This window comes from Athene cunicularia (assembly GCF_003259725.1).
Source record: "Athene cunicularia isolate RWA chromosome 3 unlocalized genomic scaffold, athCun1 chr3_part1, whole genome shotgun sequence".
In the NCBI taxonomy this organism is placed as follows: Eukaryota; Metazoa; Chordata; class Aves; order Strigiformes; family Strigidae; genus Athene; species Athene cunicularia.
The window spans coordinates 73000026-73017470 of NW_020799097.1; the positions used below are offsets into that span (position 1 = coordinate 73000026).

The 17445-nt window shown below is 37.1% G+C and overlaps 1 protein-coding gene across 1 annotated transcript in view; it reads right to left on the minus strand.

Moving 5' to 3' along the window:
• Positions 1 to 2005: 2005 nt before the first annotated feature.
• Positions 2006 to 17445, minus strand: part of UTRN (utrophin) — a 383489-nt gene continuing 368049 nt past the window's right edge. The window contains exons 71-76 of the mRNA XM_026844327.1: positions 16518 to 16676; positions 15897 to 16140; positions 9375 to 9483; positions 7816 to 7902; positions 5901 to 5923; positions 2006 to 4298 (exon numbers count right to left, since the gene is read on the minus strand). Of these exons, the coding sequence (XP_026700128.1) occupies positions 4290 to 4298; positions 5901 to 5923; positions 7816 to 7902; positions 9375 to 9483; positions 15897 to 16140; positions 16518 to 16676 (631 nt within the window). The 3' untranslated portion in view covers positions 2006 to 4289. The remainder of the gene's footprint in view (positions 4299 to 5900; positions 5924 to 7815; positions 7903 to 9374; positions 9484 to 15896; positions 16141 to 16517; positions 16677 to 17445) is intronic.

The window sequence follows — 17445 nt, forward strand, 5'->3', positions numbered from 1 at the left end:
GACATGTTCATTTCTGCGTGACAGTCAACGGGATCCATTACTCAGTTTTGCAGTGGAGCAAATGTCTACCTTGAAGAAAGTTTTTCTTTAGTACAGAGACGCACTCAGTAAAGAACAAAAATACATGTAGTGAGCAAACTCCCTGCAAGGGGCAATTTATACTGTAAATGTTTAAAAGAATATTTCAGTCTTTTGCATAAATCCAAAGCTTGCCCATTACAGCAATATCTTTTTGATTTGACTGAATTGAGCTTTTCTTTCTCATTTTTCAGCTGTAGAAATAACCATGGAGAGAACAGAATCCTTGACCCAGGACACTCAGGCAATAGGGATTGTCCTGTGTTTACTGACAGTTTGTGTCTAGGTGCAGTGTCACTGACCTAGTGGGGCTGGTGTCTTATAATTTAACTGTCATCTTAACTTACTGATTTGACCATCTGAAGAGCCTTGTTTGGTCCAAAAAGAAATAATACCTCCACCACCCAAGAAGAGCTGTTTCATAGTGGAAATTCCCCTGAACGTGAACCCTCAGTAGGAGAGGAACTTCCATGCTCTGTAGTATTGTAATTAGATGCATCAACGTTGCATCGTTTCTGGGAAAATGAACTGATCAGAGGATCATAATGTTTCAGCTCAAGGGTGTTTTGTAATAAAAATTCAAACAAATATGCTATCAACCACCCTCTCCATTCTGGGCTGTGCAGGAGGGTGTCTCTCCTGATGAGATGGATAGGCATGCATTTTGGACTGACAGCTCTTTGGTGCAGGAACTCAATTCTTCTCCTGAGAAGTATGTTGGCTTTATTTTGCCTGACAAAGTAACAGTGTAAGAGGCTGGTTAGTGCTGAGAGGTTGAGCAGAGAGGCGAAGGAGTGCTTACCATTGCATTCTCCACTGAGGCCTGGAGCTTGCCATGCCCTTCCACTGTCCTTCCCCAAGCCCCTCGAGAAAAGCTCCACAGCAAGCTGGTGGAAAGTGAGTGCCCCTGTTCCCCCTGAGATGCGTCAGGACCTTCATGGCACAGTAATGAAGTGTGATTTTAAGATGAGAGTACCTTCCTCATAGGTTACAGCATTACAGAGGTCTGGCACCTGCTACCTTAGCAATCAGGGTACAGAGGGGGTAAGTTGTAGATTTGAGCACTTTCATAAATTGTTCTCAAGGTCAGGCCCTGGTACTGATCCATACCCCTCTTCTCTTCCCTTCAACTCTACAAACATATAATTAAAATGTTTACTTTTTTAAAAGACTCTGTGGTTTAATAGATTCTTTAATTTACCAGTCTCCTCCTGACACATTCATTGTTCTAAATACAGAACTAATTTGACTCAATATATTGGTATTTCTATAATTAAATTCCTTGTTAATTGCTGAATCACTTAAATGCTGTGTGAAAAACACAGTTCTTCCCTGCAACCTGTTTGTTAAGCATCCTTTCACAAACTGAGGGAAATGTCATTACTTTTACATTTATGTTTTACATTTGTTAGTTTAAAAAAAAACCCTAAACATGAAAATAGTGCCAACTGTTACTATAAGGAAACAATTTTACTATTTTAGGGTTGTGGACTTTTTTCCTCCCCTAAGCACAGTAGTTCCAACACAGTCATTAACTTGATTTGCATTAGCTTAATGCAAATACCTAAAATCAGCAATGGTAGGGCTAGAAAGTATGTATTTCCTGACTGAATACCTAATGCTGTGCTTTGGTTGAGTATGTTGACTGAATGCTGTGAAAACTTGAAGACTAATTTACAGTTCTAATATTTGACAGGGCTTCATGCATTATTGCTGTTTTGTAATATGTATATAGAACATTTTAAAAATAAAAGCAGTCTGCTTCTCAGTGATCAAATTTAATATCTGTCATGAAATTGAGAAGGATTCTAGACTAAATCACTAAAGATGGAAAACTAGAGAAAATATGCACAGATTTATGGGGAGAAAACACTGCTTAATCTCATTTATATAAATGCAAACCACACTCCAAAAATGCTAGCACATAGAAATAGACTATCACAGCACTCCTGTGTTAAAATTAATCTTCTTCAGAATGAAATTTTCAGCATTTAGCAATGAAAGGTGCCATCCTTGAAGATCACAAAACTTGAATGAACTCCATACTTTGTCTCATGTTACTGCAATATATTCCTTTTATTTATTATTGTCTCAGAGGAAGAATGTTACAATGTAGTGTTTGAAGCAGCATTTACTCGGCAGCAGAGGACAAAGGATGCATACAAACACAGGCAGAAAAACAACTTTATACATAACCTCATATTCAGAACAAAAATAAAAGCCACCAAATTCACTACAGAGTCCTTTTTTTACTTATGTATGGGGATACTTTTAAGGATTCTTTGCCTACAGAATGATGTCGCTTCATAAAAGCAAAGTACTTTGCAGAGAACAGAATATAAAGCTATTTCCAATACTACTCATGAAGATAGGTCTGAGGTAGAAAGGTGGTCGTGGCTTTCTTCTTCTGTAAAATGTGGGGTTTTTTTCTTCTCAAAATAACTACACTACCTTTTTCAATAGATGAAGCATTTATAGGAGCCATCTTCTCTTCCCATCTTGACAATTTTGCTCCACTCACTCAGGAGTAATACTTAGCATTTATACAGAGCTTTTCAGACACTAACTAAGCAAGCCCTACAACACCTCTGAGAGGTAAGTACTATCATCCCCATTTTACAGATGGGAAAACAGAGGCAGAGTGGTTAAATAATTTGCTGAAGGGTTCAGGAAGAACTGGCACTGGAGACAACACTAGAACATGGTCAGTGTTGTGCCCAAATCACTCCTTGAGCAGCAGCAGTCCAGGAGTGAATATTGTGGGTGCTGGACAGTCTAGTTGGCACCGCTTCACAAAAACACTAGAAATTCCTGACCTGTTGTCTTAATATCCTCTAGCATTTTTCAGTAGCGGTAGAGAATTAAAAACTCTTCCAATACAATTTTGAGAATTTTTTTCTTCTTCAGTAATAATTAAAAACAACACAGTTTTGTTCCTCTCCACTACACATGAAATATATTGCATGCAGTTTTACCAATTAAAGGTATGTCCTGAAATTAAAGCAACTGTCCATGCAGCATTGTAAACTCTGTGAAGGCATTAAAATCTCTTATGATAATTTTAAAACTAGAGATCAGCCGATCAGTGACATAAGTTTTCTGTTAATATCCCTACTTAAAGTACATAAATAAATGATTTCAAAGATAAAGATGAGTTACAAGATTATAATGCCAAATTATAATATCTAAGTGCATCGCTATTTTGAAGAAAATGTTTCATTGTTAATAGTATTGGAAAGGGCTTTTTAATTGTCTCTTCATTTCCAAGAGGCAACCAAAAGGAGGGGATCTCACGGAAATGAGCTTTACTTCACAGACTGTAAATTCCAAAACTTGAAGCAAGTTTGGCACAGCAGGGAACAGCAAAGCTTTGTCTCTGAACAAAGTTGGGAAAGATTACACTAACTTAGACCTTACTAAAAACAAGCTATCATCTAAGTCCTCTTTTTAGCTATTTCCTGATTCCAAAGTAAAGTAAGGTTTAAAAAAAAAAATCCACCAAAGGGAGTGTGTTGGATGGAAATAACTAAAAGAAAGTTAAAAATACCATTTTGGTGGATGAGGATGATGATTATGACTCAAAATGTGAGTTCACCTTGTTTAATGGAGTTAAAATACTACAGCTTGCACCCAGTGGCAATTTTTGTTAACCAGTAACAATAATGCAGATTATGGGAACTTCATATGCCAATCCTGAAAACAATTCAAGGGTATTCTGAAATCTGCGTGGTCAGATGGTTAGCATATAAATAATCAGTACAGAATATTAAATGTGTGAGAATATAACTAAGAGTATTTTACAATGTAAAAGCAAACAGCTGAAAGGAATGTATAAATGTAACATTTTGCTCCAAACTCCTTATGCAGTTCTCTTTACGATTATCAAAAAGAACATATATAAAGCCCCTGCCCCTTTTCCCGCGGCTGTATATTTATACAAATCAGTGACAAATACTCCACTGCTCATTAATTTACAGTTGCATAGAAAGGGAAGAAGAAGAAAAAGAAAAAAGAAAGATACTATAAAAACAACATCCTTGTCTTTGGGTATTCAGTGTTTTACTGTTTCAAGTAGAACACGCAGTCAGAGCGAACAGCATGTTCCAGGGTCCCATGCAGCCTTCTGATGAAGTGGAACTTGCAAACGGTGGTTTGTAGAGAAGAGCTGTACTGCACATCGGGAAGCACTGGTTGACATCCAAATGAACACTTCACATTGCCTGTTATGATGAGAAATAACTACATCAGTACCACGTTAACATGCACAGAAAGTTCTAACTACTCTGGGCTCAGTTCAGGTAAGGACTCTGATATCATTCTACAAAACCCCTGTATTTTAAAAATATAGATGTATTGGCCAGACTGAGCAAATCACTGAGGCGTGTAGATAAGAGAAATCTAATTTTACTATACTACAGTGTTTAAAATTCTTGTTTAGTAAGGTCTACAGAGCAGTAAATATGACTTATAGACTCTCCATGTTCTGCACCCATAGAAAAAACAGTTAAGGCAAATTACTGTCCTATCTGAAGCCTAAGTGGTAAAACCAGAGAGTACAGAGAGTCTGGATTTGGACTTGGCCCCTCCAAAGGTGAAGCTTATTTCCAGGCTCCCATTTCAGGACTCTGTTCCTGAACAGACAAATGTGCCTTCTCTAATGGTTCTGGAAGGGTAGATTCGCAGTGAGACCATCTGGGAATCATCCTGTATCTAAAAAAAATCAAACGCTTTTTCAGGAAGATGAGGATTATTCATTGATAACATGGAAAGCTATCTCTGTGCCTACTTAGAGGAAGGATTTCTGAAAAATTCTTGTTTAATTCAGTAATTTAACTGAAACACAAAGTCTGAGTTAACCAAGTGCAGGGAATGATTCACCCCATTCTCTTCAAAAATTCTTGTTTGGGAGGACAATCCTACTATCCCGGATATTGAAATCCAAGAAAGTGTTTGCAGAGCAGTATTTCTGAATTTTCAGATATTAATTTTGGGGAGGTCTGACCTTGCAAGCTGTGGATTAATGGACAAGGTGAAGCAATTTGAGGAAGTAAATAGACTCTTTCCCTACCACTTATTTCTTCCAAAGTCTCACACAGCCATTTGTGGTAGTTTTTAAAACTTATTTATCAATGAAACTTTCAAAGAATTCTGCAATCACAAGATTATGTCACTTCTTAATTGTCATACATGGGCTCAAATATCAACCTAAACCCACAGCAAGTGTTTTTCCTATTTCTTTGTTACTCATAACAGAAATTTAACTGATCATTCATACCAGTTAAGATTTTCAAGAACAAGTATCTAAATACCAGACTGTCTTTTGCATTTTTTGTGAACTCTGAAAGCAGCCAAATTTCTGCTTTGGGTTTGTAAAATGGTTGCCTAGTGGGAGAAGGCAGCTTAATCTAATGTCTAAGATGCTGTGTGGCTCTTGATCCTTGTGCCCTGCTGCCTATAGCTCCACTGGAGCTATGGGCAGCAGGGCACAAGGACATATGGATGTCTTTGCAAGAACCAGCTTTGATCTTGCAAGTTGATGCTGGCTTGAAACTAATTTGCCCTGATACATTCAAGCTGTTTCCATCTGGTCAGCATCCCAGAACTGCACACCATAGTACCTTTGGTAATGCCTGAACTAGCAGGAATTTTCTACTAACTGGGATATTCCAGAATCTAGCCTTCCTGTTACATAGGTCTAGCTTCCAAGTGGACCTCTAGGGAAAAGTACAGAAAAAAATCTGGCCACTTTGCTTTAACAGAAATTTTCTACTTGTTTTACTTTGCTTCCAATGACTGTGCAAGTATGTAAACATGTCTCATACCTGTGGTCTGCCAGTGAAACTTGCTGCAAATAGATAAAACAAAATAAATTTAGAAGTTTGCATGATTCTGCATCTTGACAGTTTAAAAACAAAGCCAGTATCAGGAAAACATGTACTACAGAAGAACAAAAAGACTCATCTTAAAAAAAGTCCAACATTTAACTAGAAGTGTGTTGTAATGGTTTATACATGACTTTCTTCACAAATTTACTTTTAACAAATGTATAGCATTATGAATATATATGACATCAACATTTCCTTTTTCACCACTAGCAATTATATAAATCTATGAGTGGTGTATTATAACATCATCTGTTCAAAATGGTCTGTTCTGGAACTCACTCGGATACACAGATAAGACTGCTGCACACCTGCCTAGTTCTGAGGACCAACCTCATAAATAAGGAAGGAAAAGAGGCATTATATCCATAATCAAAGGATATGGGGAAAAAAAACCAAAACAACTAAACCCCACCATTAAGAGCAGTGCTGGCTTTACTATATGACTAATTGTTCAATAAAATGTATTTGGAGTAAGTAGAAATACTGATTTCAAGATGAATTATAACCTGAAAACCATAAACCCAAACCAGAACCATAACCTGAGACCCAAACCAGCAAATAAGAAGACTGGTTCTATTATACAGTCAAGATGTGATAAAAATAATCTACATAAGGCTCAGGTGCTAGTAACTTTGTAATGAAAGCTGTGGCCAAGGTAGGAGAGACCAGTAGTAGTGATGTGAAAAAAACCTGCTTTTTAATTTTATTTTATTTTTTTAAATGGTCATGATATTTTGAACATGAAGGCTGTTCTAATAAAATTTAGCTTGGGCATAACTAAAAAAGAGTAAGGATATTATTCTTTAAGGTTAGGAATACAGTGATGCTCTTAAAACAGATTGACTAGGGAGTCTGTGGGATCTGCATCATTGGAAGTTTTACAGAAGAAGGTGAGACAATTGTCCATCCAGAAGCACAGATCCATCTCAAGTGGCCACAGGAGAAGATGATGGACTGAATGGTCTGTCATGGTCTTCCCTAGCAAACTCACAGAGTTTAATGTCCTGTGTTGGGAAGGCCAGACTAATAATCCTCATTTCAGGCTTTGAAACAGTAAATGAATCTTACATGGTTAAAAAAATATACTTCTAGTAAATCTCCCAAGTAAGACATGTTATAGAATGACTGAAGAAGAGCAAACATGAGCAGTACCTACTAATCGGGTCATGCTGGTTTGATTTCTACAGCACCATGTAAACGACAAAGGGAAAAATCATGTGAAATCTGGAACTGTGACTTCTTTTAATATGAAATGCTTAGATACACTTCACAATATGAAAGGATGTGGGGCCATGGTTTTCACTCACAGTCCCCTCCTGTCTCATTCAGGGTATTGTTTCATGGATATGAGATTTATTTTGTTTTCTGTGTTTCCAAAATGCGGAGAACAGCCATCATAATCAAGCTTTCCCTGACACATGGCAATTTGCTATAAATTCATTTGGGCCAAACGACCAGGTAGCTGTATACTCCTTATGTATGCAAGACAGGAATTTGCAAAACCAAGAATTGATACTTGAGTTGCATTTTCTACTGACTGAGTTGTGCTGAGTAGCACAGCTAGGATTCTAGATCTCTTTTCCCTTATGTGGGGACAGCTGAAAATTCCATATGGAGCTATAGGCTTTTCTCATGGTGAATCACTTAAAACATGAGAACATTTGTGTACCTTCACAAATATTGTCTATTGAGGAATTTTAAAGAACAGAATTATGTAGCTTGCGTAGCCTAACAAGAAATCTCATCACAGAGAAGATTTTTGTCCTAGTCAATTCCACAAGAATGACTTTTTTCTTCAGAAGACTGCCTCAAATTCAATACTATTCTCAGAGACATATTCTGTTACACTTACAGCAGCAAGCTGGAAATGTGCTGTTGATTTGCTCCATAACATCTGTTAAATCTGTGTTGGTATCATGAGGTGGAACTAACAAGTCATCTGCAGATAAGACAACAAAAAAGCGCAATGAATTTACTAACGAAAGGAGGAAAAAAAAGGACAACAACATTCTGAAAGGCATTCTCATCCAACCTTCCAGTTAAATACGCCTTTATATTTCAAGGGAAACTACTACCTGAAGCTGTCATAACTTAATGTGCAGGAACTGACATTAATAATTGACAGCTTTGGGAGAGAAGGTAAAAGTTACATTACTGATTTGCAACAGAACTCATTTCTATTTTATTAAAGCTTAACCATTGCATCCAAAATTGAACAAGAAGAAATTGCCAAGAAAGAGCAGTATAGAATTATTTATGGTTAAAATAAATAAAAAGGTTCACAAGATGAAGGAATTATGCTCAGTAACTGCTCAATTAAAATTCTGATCCATTTTCAGATGATTTTTCATGAAGCTTTCAGAGCGAATACCAGAAAAAAAAGAAAAAATCTTTTAGATGGTCTTTATTCAATATGCACCAGCAATTTCACTAGTTTAAAATCCTTCTTGCCACTTTTTGTTAAAATGCTGCTTAAAATTAGCCAAGGGAATGGTTAGGGAATACAGTTGACTCTGTTCCTGGCAGTTATTAGACAGCATCTCTCATAAATCTACCACTACATTAAATGAGATTTGAAGAAGTCTAATGTATGTGTGTTTTTCCAGACAAAGTAAAAACATGTCGGTGCTGAATGAGAACTTTTCAGTATGCAAGATAATATTTTTCCTGTTTTTCACAGAAATAAAGTAATTTTTAAATCTACAATACAAGGCTTGAAAACAAAAACAGGCATTAGTAATGCCTCGAATTAATAATTTGAGAAAAATATTTTATTTTTTCCCCAAATTTTGAACATTCAATGGTCTAGTTATTTCTGCTGATTCCCAGTGGAATGAGTTCTGATGTCAGAGAATTTAAAATAATGTTTCAAGAGAGAAATCCCCTCATGTACAGGGGCTGTACACTTACTCAGTAATTCCTAAAGATGGGAAGTCTTTGATGGGTGGGGTCATCAAAATACCAGAATAAGCAGAGGATACACAAGAATTTTTAAAACAGCCATCAGGAAGCTTTGATCAAATGTTTTGGACATTTGTTCCTGTATCTGACACATTATTTGGGTGCATATGTGCACTGTAGGACAAACAGCTGTTGGCCACTTCAGTCCAACAAACTCTGGTTCGCCCTTCAATAAGGATGGGTTTGCCCAGTAAATTCACTTGCTCAAAATTAATTGGACCAAGGAATCTATTGACAGAAATCTAATTCAGTCACATGGATTCTTGTGATAGCACAGCTGTTTGCATGTGTGGGGAAGCAATAGCTCCAGCTGGAGTAAGTCTTGTTCCCAGTAGCATCACAAAGACCAGTTACTTTTTATTTATAAATTTTTTCAGAAAGATGCCAACAAACCTATCCAGTAGACCATCCACAGACCTACACAGCACATTATCTGATCAAAATACTTACCTGTCTGATGAAACTGTGAGCTTGTCTCTTGCTCGAGCGGGTAGCCAAGGGCAGAGTGCTGGGGCGAAGCACAGGGGGAGGTGCCATTAACCCGGGAGTCTGAGTCGGGCTATATTAAAGACAATAATACCCAAATTTAGATAAACTGTGTCTACAGAAGTTAAGTGTGGGCTTGTATGTATCATCCGACTCCTTTCTGATTTTATGTCCTCTTTGTTGTTTGTTCTCCAAACTAGTGAAAGTTGACTGAGGTTTATACAACTGTTAAGGGGGAATAAACCAAACCAGTAACTTGTTAAAATAAAATCTACAGTTAAGCATAATTCTTATGAGACTCCAGTTGATGGCCTTGTTAAAAACAATGCTCTGTTGCAAGCACGCACCACAGAAACACAACGTGATGAACAACCTAAACAGCCTGCTGAGGGTCTCAGTCCACTTACACAAGACTACAGAATGGTATTATTGGGGTTGTATATAAATGTATGGATATATACACAGAGAACATTCAGCTAAGGTCCCCTAAGAAGCTTTACTAGTATGACTGATCGTGCTTAGAAACTCAGTTCAGTCTTGAACAGTTCTGCAAAACTCCTTCACAGTCAAGTCGAGTAAAGACACAAGAGTTAAGAGAACTTTATTAAATCTAAAAAGTGGTAGCTATCCATCACTCCTGCTGACACCACTTCTCAATAGTGTGGAGGACACCAAATTTGCAGGAAAAGTATGTAATCTTCAAAAAATTATGAGAAGAAACCCATATACTTTGAAAACTGTGTTGTAAGCAAGCCTTTCTGGACTCTTATATTCACCTGAAGAATCAAACACATAAGTTCTATATTACAATTAGTTGTAACCATGTATGTGCTTGAAATTATGTATAAGTATGCATATATATGGACACAAAAGTAAGAAAAGACCGTAAGACTTCTTCACTATAACAGCTCAGAAATGTTTGAAGGGATCATGTTCAGGCATTTTTGTTATCCCCTTTTCCTTCTTTCTTGTAAGAAATCCTTTGAGGTATAGAATAGTAATACAGTATTTGAGCTCCAGAAGTGATTGTTTTAACAAACCAGAAGTACGTGGAATAGTATTTACATCTGAGGCAGTTACAGAACCTTAGCTGAAATGGTTGCCCCTATTATTTATCTTTTTGATCGCAAATCACCAAGTTACTTCCAAACAGCTTAAATAACAGATTATTTAATTAAATCTGTCTAAAGCAGATACAGAAGTAGTAAAAAAATATTATTACTTTTAAGATCTTTTTGAAACTGAGACTGAACAAGTACCTAGAACAGCCATGAGACTTAATAGAGAAGTAATATACCGAATGACACATTGTGCACATTTGCTCATTTGCAGCTCACAGCCGTAAGTGTAACATTCAATTTTTTGAGACAACTTCCAGTCAAAAAAAAAAAAAATCTTCAACAAAACTGAAGATAGTTGAACAATGGAAGATACTTTTTCTTCCATACACAGTGGTGAAAAATAGAAGGAAATGTTCCCTTGAGCACTCAGCAAATCTTTTTTTCTCCTTGAAATACCATCTCTCTTTCAGCATGACAATACCAACTTCCAGCTTTGACTGAAAGAATAAATCAAGAAATATTGCTCTGCATGTAGAAGACAAAGAAAAACGGAAACGTTTTCAAGTCAGCCAAAGATTTTACCATCAAGACACTCCTATGAACAGCAAATGCTTGAAGTAGTTAAGTAATTTGCTTTTCAATATCAGTCTTTAATCAAGCTACAGACTCTTAAGTAAAACCAGTGTGATGATTTTAAATAGGCCAAGCCTGGGGTAACTAACCCCAAGTAATTCTGTATAGCCAGGAACCTCTGTTCAAGAAGAGGTTAGAGCTATAAGGTGAAGAGATGAAGCAAACTCTTCAAGGGTTAAGAGTACTTCAACAAAGAACACCAAGGTTAACTTCAGTGGCAGAGTGACTGCTTGTCCACCCCACAATTAGACGGATAGAGAGAATTTGTATCATGCAAAATGCCAGCTTGCACAAGGACTGGATGTCTGTCCCTCTTCAAGTAGTAACTGTGGACAATGGTGCAGAAATGACTGAGAGTGACTGAGGAAGGAAGACTGGTGCTGAACTTGATACAAAACTGCAGTACAGCAACATGTAGGCTAGACCAAGGATAGTGAGGTACTGCAAAGTCAATATTAATTAGGATTGAAAGGAGATGCCTACGAACTTAAATGATGATATAGTAGTGAAGGTTATTCAGTACCGCTTAGGAGTACTACTGCAAATGACAAAAAAGCCCTGCAGAGCACGAGGACTCTAACAGTGCATAAACCGAGAGCAAACAAAACATACTCTGAATACCTTACATTGATGTACTATATATTGCTGCAGCAGTCAGAATGAAATACTGCAGTTGGATTTAAAAAAAACAAACTAGCAACAAATCACCCATCCCTTTCTAATCAGAGGACAATATCTGATGACTTAATTTTTATTTAAATATACTGATAGATGTTACACTACATAGTTCCAGTGACTGCAGTAACAAGAAAAAACAAAGCAAGCCAAACCAGTCGTCTTCTAAAATCAGGACGATAGAGTTAAGCAGATGAACAATGGGGTTTGGAGCAGAAAGAGAAGGGTTCTGATACTGGCATAAATGCTTTAATATAATAATCATATGTTTTAAAATGTTAAATGAAAAATAGTTGAGAATATAGCTGCATTTATTTACATGATCTGACAGTTTTACTGGGAGAGAACCTGAGAAAAAAAATGTAGAAAATCAAGTTCTACTTGACCCCAGTTGCACAGCACCTACAAAATCTGACCACTTCCATCATCAACCCACTTCGGGCATCATGAAGTTCATGTATTCTTCAAAACAAGCCAGCAGACAACCCTTAAGCCAAAATACATAAGAAAATAGCCCTGGATGTTACCATATACCTCCTGCTTCTTTCTGAATAAACAAAAGCAGGAATATCAAGTATGCCTCTATAGGGATGAGGGGGAAGTTTTCAACTCTGGTTTCTGGGCATTTTCAACTTCTTTTTATGCAAAAGCAAATAAAGATATGTAGGGACAGATAAATTCTTCTCCAGTAAACTCTGAATTGAGGGATTTTTCTGTATTACAGAAGTTTTTAAAGCATTTCAGAGGAGATATTTATTTTAACAAGTTTTGATCTACAGTGTCTTATTTCACTGTGCCTCCTGCGCCTCCTTTGTCTTTCCCAAAGAAGAGCCTGTTCTGTGGTTTAATGGATAGATAAGACACACCCATTCTTCCCTTGACTTCTGTTGCGCTTGGTAATATCAAAACAAAACAGAAAGCCCTCCCCCAACCTCTGAAGCACAGGAAACCTCAAAAAGACCAATTTCCTTCTCACATCCATTTCAGATGTTTCTTCTTGTTCCAGATCTACTGTCCCAGCTACAAAAGAAACAGTCCTCTCTGCTCTTTTGATAAAGCTCCTCTGTTTGCAGTTGGAGAGGGAGCTGCAGTCCCTATTTACTCCAAGTCTGATCATACTGCCATTGACAGATGATTTTAGCTCCCATTAACTTCAGTATCAAATCCAATATGAAATCTTTCCGCAGCTCAGACAAGCAGAGAAAAATCCAAACAGACTTTAAATGCCCTTCATAATAGGTCTTCTACTTTGCACATGCAGTATCTAAAAGAGCTGAGAAAAGGAAGATGAAAATGCAATCTTCATTTTTTTCTCTGTACGATTAACATGTTGGTATCAGTTGTCACACGCCAGTTGTGTTTCACCTTCCTCTTTGGCACTATAATCAATCAGGCAGCCAAAAATGACAACATTGTGTGACAGCTACCAATCCTTTGGGCTTGCTAAAATAAAAATAGTGTGGTAACCTCAGAATTGTGACCTGAAGTAGGCTATCATGCAGTGAGGATGCATGCATATTTCTGTTAAAGGTGCTCTCTAAAGAATGTCCTAGAATGCTCTCATCTAGAGTAAACAGTTACTACAGGAAAGTTTCTAAGTTTCATTAATTCTCTACCCAAATATCTGTGTGTAAATAGACTCACTCCATATCTTTTAGAGAAAGAAGTTGGGTATTTCAGACTCAGTGGCAAGTTATTAACCCAAAAAACAGTCAAGAGGCTGAGTGGAGAAGAGAAATGCAGAGACTTGCTGTCAACAGAAGAGAAAAACAGAGATGGCATGAAATGCCAGTCATGGCAAAGAAATTCCTGTTAAGACAATTGTGTCCTTTAATATTAGTTATTATCATTACAGGAATTACAGAGTTGTTATATATTTTGACATTGGGACATATGAGAATCTTCCAAGCAAATCATACACCTCATTAATGAGAAAAGGTATTCCCTATATCTGCTAAACAAATATTTGGGACAGCCAATAAAAGCAAAAGAAACAAACAAATATACTTAGAGCCTCATTTGGCTTCTGATAAAGTCCTTCCCCAAGCAGTGAAAAAGGTAAAGACTTTCATAGACAGTAATGGCCTAGGTGACAGAAAAACAAACATGCTGAAGCATGGTCATTTTTTCAGGAAGTTAAGGGGGCAGTAATAGAATTCAGTGCTGCTTTATAATCGTATTAATGTCAAAATAAAAGTGTTTAAAAGAACATGTACTAAAAATTTGAATTAATTTACATTTTCTGAATCCCATTCAGGGGAGTAGCTTCAGCATCCTTGGAGACAGCTTGCAAAAAATGTGCTTAGCAGCAGGTCAAAAAGCCCCCACTAAAGTAAGGATGCATACAGAAAGGCATATTGAAAAGTTATGGATATGTTACAAAAGCAATAATGCAGATGACTTCATATATTTGACTTCGTACCAGCCACTTCATTAAAAGACAGAGGAGAAACAGGAACATCTTAGCAAATGGCACTTGAAACAGTAAGAAGCACAGCATGACTCCACAGAGGCAGCAGATTTTGGACAGGAAGCAAAAGAGCAACAGTATACAGTAAATGAGGTGTAAATGATCAGAAATATTGAAAAAGGTCAACTCTGGTTTACTTTACCCTATCAGAAACCACAAACTGCGGAATGCCCAGAAAAATCCGAAGGCAGAACTGATGAGAAGAAACTATTGCCCCTCCCCCTACTCACTTTATCACAATACACATGTATACCCTAAAGGTCTTAGTAAGAATTATAAGGATAATATACCAAAAAGATTACAAAATTCTAAGAATTTCCACAGCTATGCTAGAAAAAATAGTTCTAGAGGGTGAACGTGTTCCTGCTTTAAGCACTAAGCTGAAAGTAACTATGGGTTTGGCAGAACTTCTGTGTTTCTACTGTACAGCTGTTTGTTCGCAGATTTTAAACCCTTTTCTGAAACACCTAGTATTGGCCACAGTTCTCAAGATACTTACTCCATGAATTATTGTTAACAGTTGCACCAGTTGTTATCTTCCCTGTTAAATATTTAAGCTACTCAAATACTGATTAAAGACGCTAGAATAACAGTAACGAAAATACTCTGCTAGGGGGGCAAGGAAGCCATTGGAACAGATGCATCTTCATGCTATTCAGCCAAAACTGCCTAGAAAAATGACAAAGTCAGCCAGTGAAACAAACAAACAAAAAATATTTTTATCACTGTAATGAGAGTATCATCTACAGCAGGAACTTACGCCATTTTGATATCTGGTTTATGCAGTCTGTTTCTTGGCTTAGTTAAATCCTCTACTACACTCAGCCACTCACCTGACTCATGGAAGGCAGGAATTATTTGCTTTACTGTGCTCTGATCCAAATGTAATGATTAGCAAAGAGAAAACATTCATTCAAACTTCTCTTCATCATTCAAGCTTCCACACACGACATACTACAAACTAACATTTCTAACACCTTGTAGATGTTGCTGCTGGTATTTTTATAGTCTAGATGTGTGTATGCTGACTTCAAACCCAATCAACATTTCTTCCCCAAAAGAAGAAACCCTACAGTCTCTAGCTACTGACATTTGCTAAATGGCTCTTGCCTTCAGCATTTACTTGTGCACAGACCATTCTGCTGTAGCTTATTGGTCTAAAGCTACTCAAGAAGAACTGGATTTTTAATTTAATGAATTGCTCCTTTGCATTTTTAGATGTATCTTTGGCACGCTAAGAAAGGTTTCAGTGACTCACTGTGACAACAAATAAACAAATTATTTAAGGAAAGATTGGAAAACTGAAGTCAACTACAGGCTGTAACTGGCACCACTACTTGGAATAGGGCATATATTTTCTCCCTCTGGCTTTTTTATTATTGAAAAATTATTTCACTTGTTTGTGTTATTCTCAGTGATTCATAAGTTACCATGATCATTCCAGCACCTGTAATCATCTTGTGCTCATCTGACTTTCACCAGGGCTTATACTACAGGGTAGGAATAAATATCCCTGCATGCTAGAAATGACCAAGTGCAACAGACAAAACTAGTGTGGTGAAAATACCTGCAGTAAAATTCCAACCCCTTTGTTTCACTAAGAAATCTACTGTGCAGAAACAACATAGGGGAAAGAGATCAGCGTACCTGTTCAAGTAGCTGCCGTAGCCGGTGAAGCTGAGACTCCAATTGTTTATTGTGATCTTCCAATATCTGCATCCTTGCTTCCAGGCGACCTTTATGTTGCCTCAGGAGTTTAGCTTCAGCAATGAGTTCAGCATCTTCAGAAGCATGCTGAGGTGACACAACAGAGTCAGGAGGCGATGCAAGAGGGTTTATTCCTCTCCGAAGATGTTGCTCCTTTAGTTGCTCATATTCTATTTGCAGACTCCTGGTATATTGAAAAGAAGAGGAGAATGATAACTTAATCAAGCAAATTAAAATAAAAAAACTTCCTTAGATCAAATGATGTTATCATCACCTCCAACTAAGAATATAAGTGGCTTATACAATGTCTTGACTTGTGGTCTATGGGAAAAAACCATGAAACAATAAAGTAGAGATGAAACTAAGGTTATTTTATCACAGATCTACTCTCTTATATTTAACAGACTCAGGCTAGCATGATATATGCCTTGTTCAATCTTTTTTTTTTTTAAAAAACACAACTCCTAGGTCCATCTCTTCTCATCAACAACTATACATAATACACGTGTAGCTTGAACAATGGGGTGACAATTCAGACACCATGTAGGAAGATTATGAAACCTTTGCTCTTCCTCGAGGTCAGCAATGATGCGTTCCAACTCTCCTCGCTCTTCCTTTTCCACTGACTTCAGTATCTGAGCAGGACTCTGTGGCTGACTCACAGGTGACTCTCCTCCCAGAGTCTGACAATACTGCTGGATAAGGGCATGCTCATCCTCTCTAGAGCAATAAAACAACACGGATAAAGAGGATAAAGACAGAGCAGTAAAACATTTATTATGTGAGCAAACATCTTTGTCAAGCTGAGGGGTTTGGTTAGTTTGTTTAGGAAAAAGGACTAAGAGAGCAGGAAATAAGCCTAAAAAATATACTGAAAAAAACCCACATAAACATACAATGCACAAAAGAAAGAAGATTGATCTGTAGTAGTTCAAAAGAAAAGAGCAGTTTACTTTAATTATGCATAAAGAACAAATGCTGCTGGTGGTTTGAAAAAGAAATAGTGAAAGCAAGAATCAGAGACAATATAAACCAAAGATGACTTATCTGAAATGCCTTAAAAATAAATAAAACCAAACAAGCTATCTAGTAGTTCCTATAAATAGGTGACATTTTAAATTTTCTTTAGGAGATAATTTTGGTGTGCTAAATTCACCAAATAAAACTAGACATAAAAAATCCCCACAGAATTCTCCAAGAAGTAATAAAGTAATGAATCATCACGTATCTAGCTAACACTGTGCACTGCACAAATGGACTGACTCTGCTGCAAAAATAATGTGATAGGTTTTGAATTAGCATTGTATTGCCAGGGTTTTTTCCCCATTTTTATATACACATGTGATATCTTGAAACTCTTCAACGGGAGCAGATCTCCTCCTCGTTACAGATTCAGCAACAGAAATAAACTCTAACATTGTCCTCCTCCTGACTCAGATAGAATTTACCTTCTGGTAAGGAGATACAGAAGTCCTGACACTTTCTATTA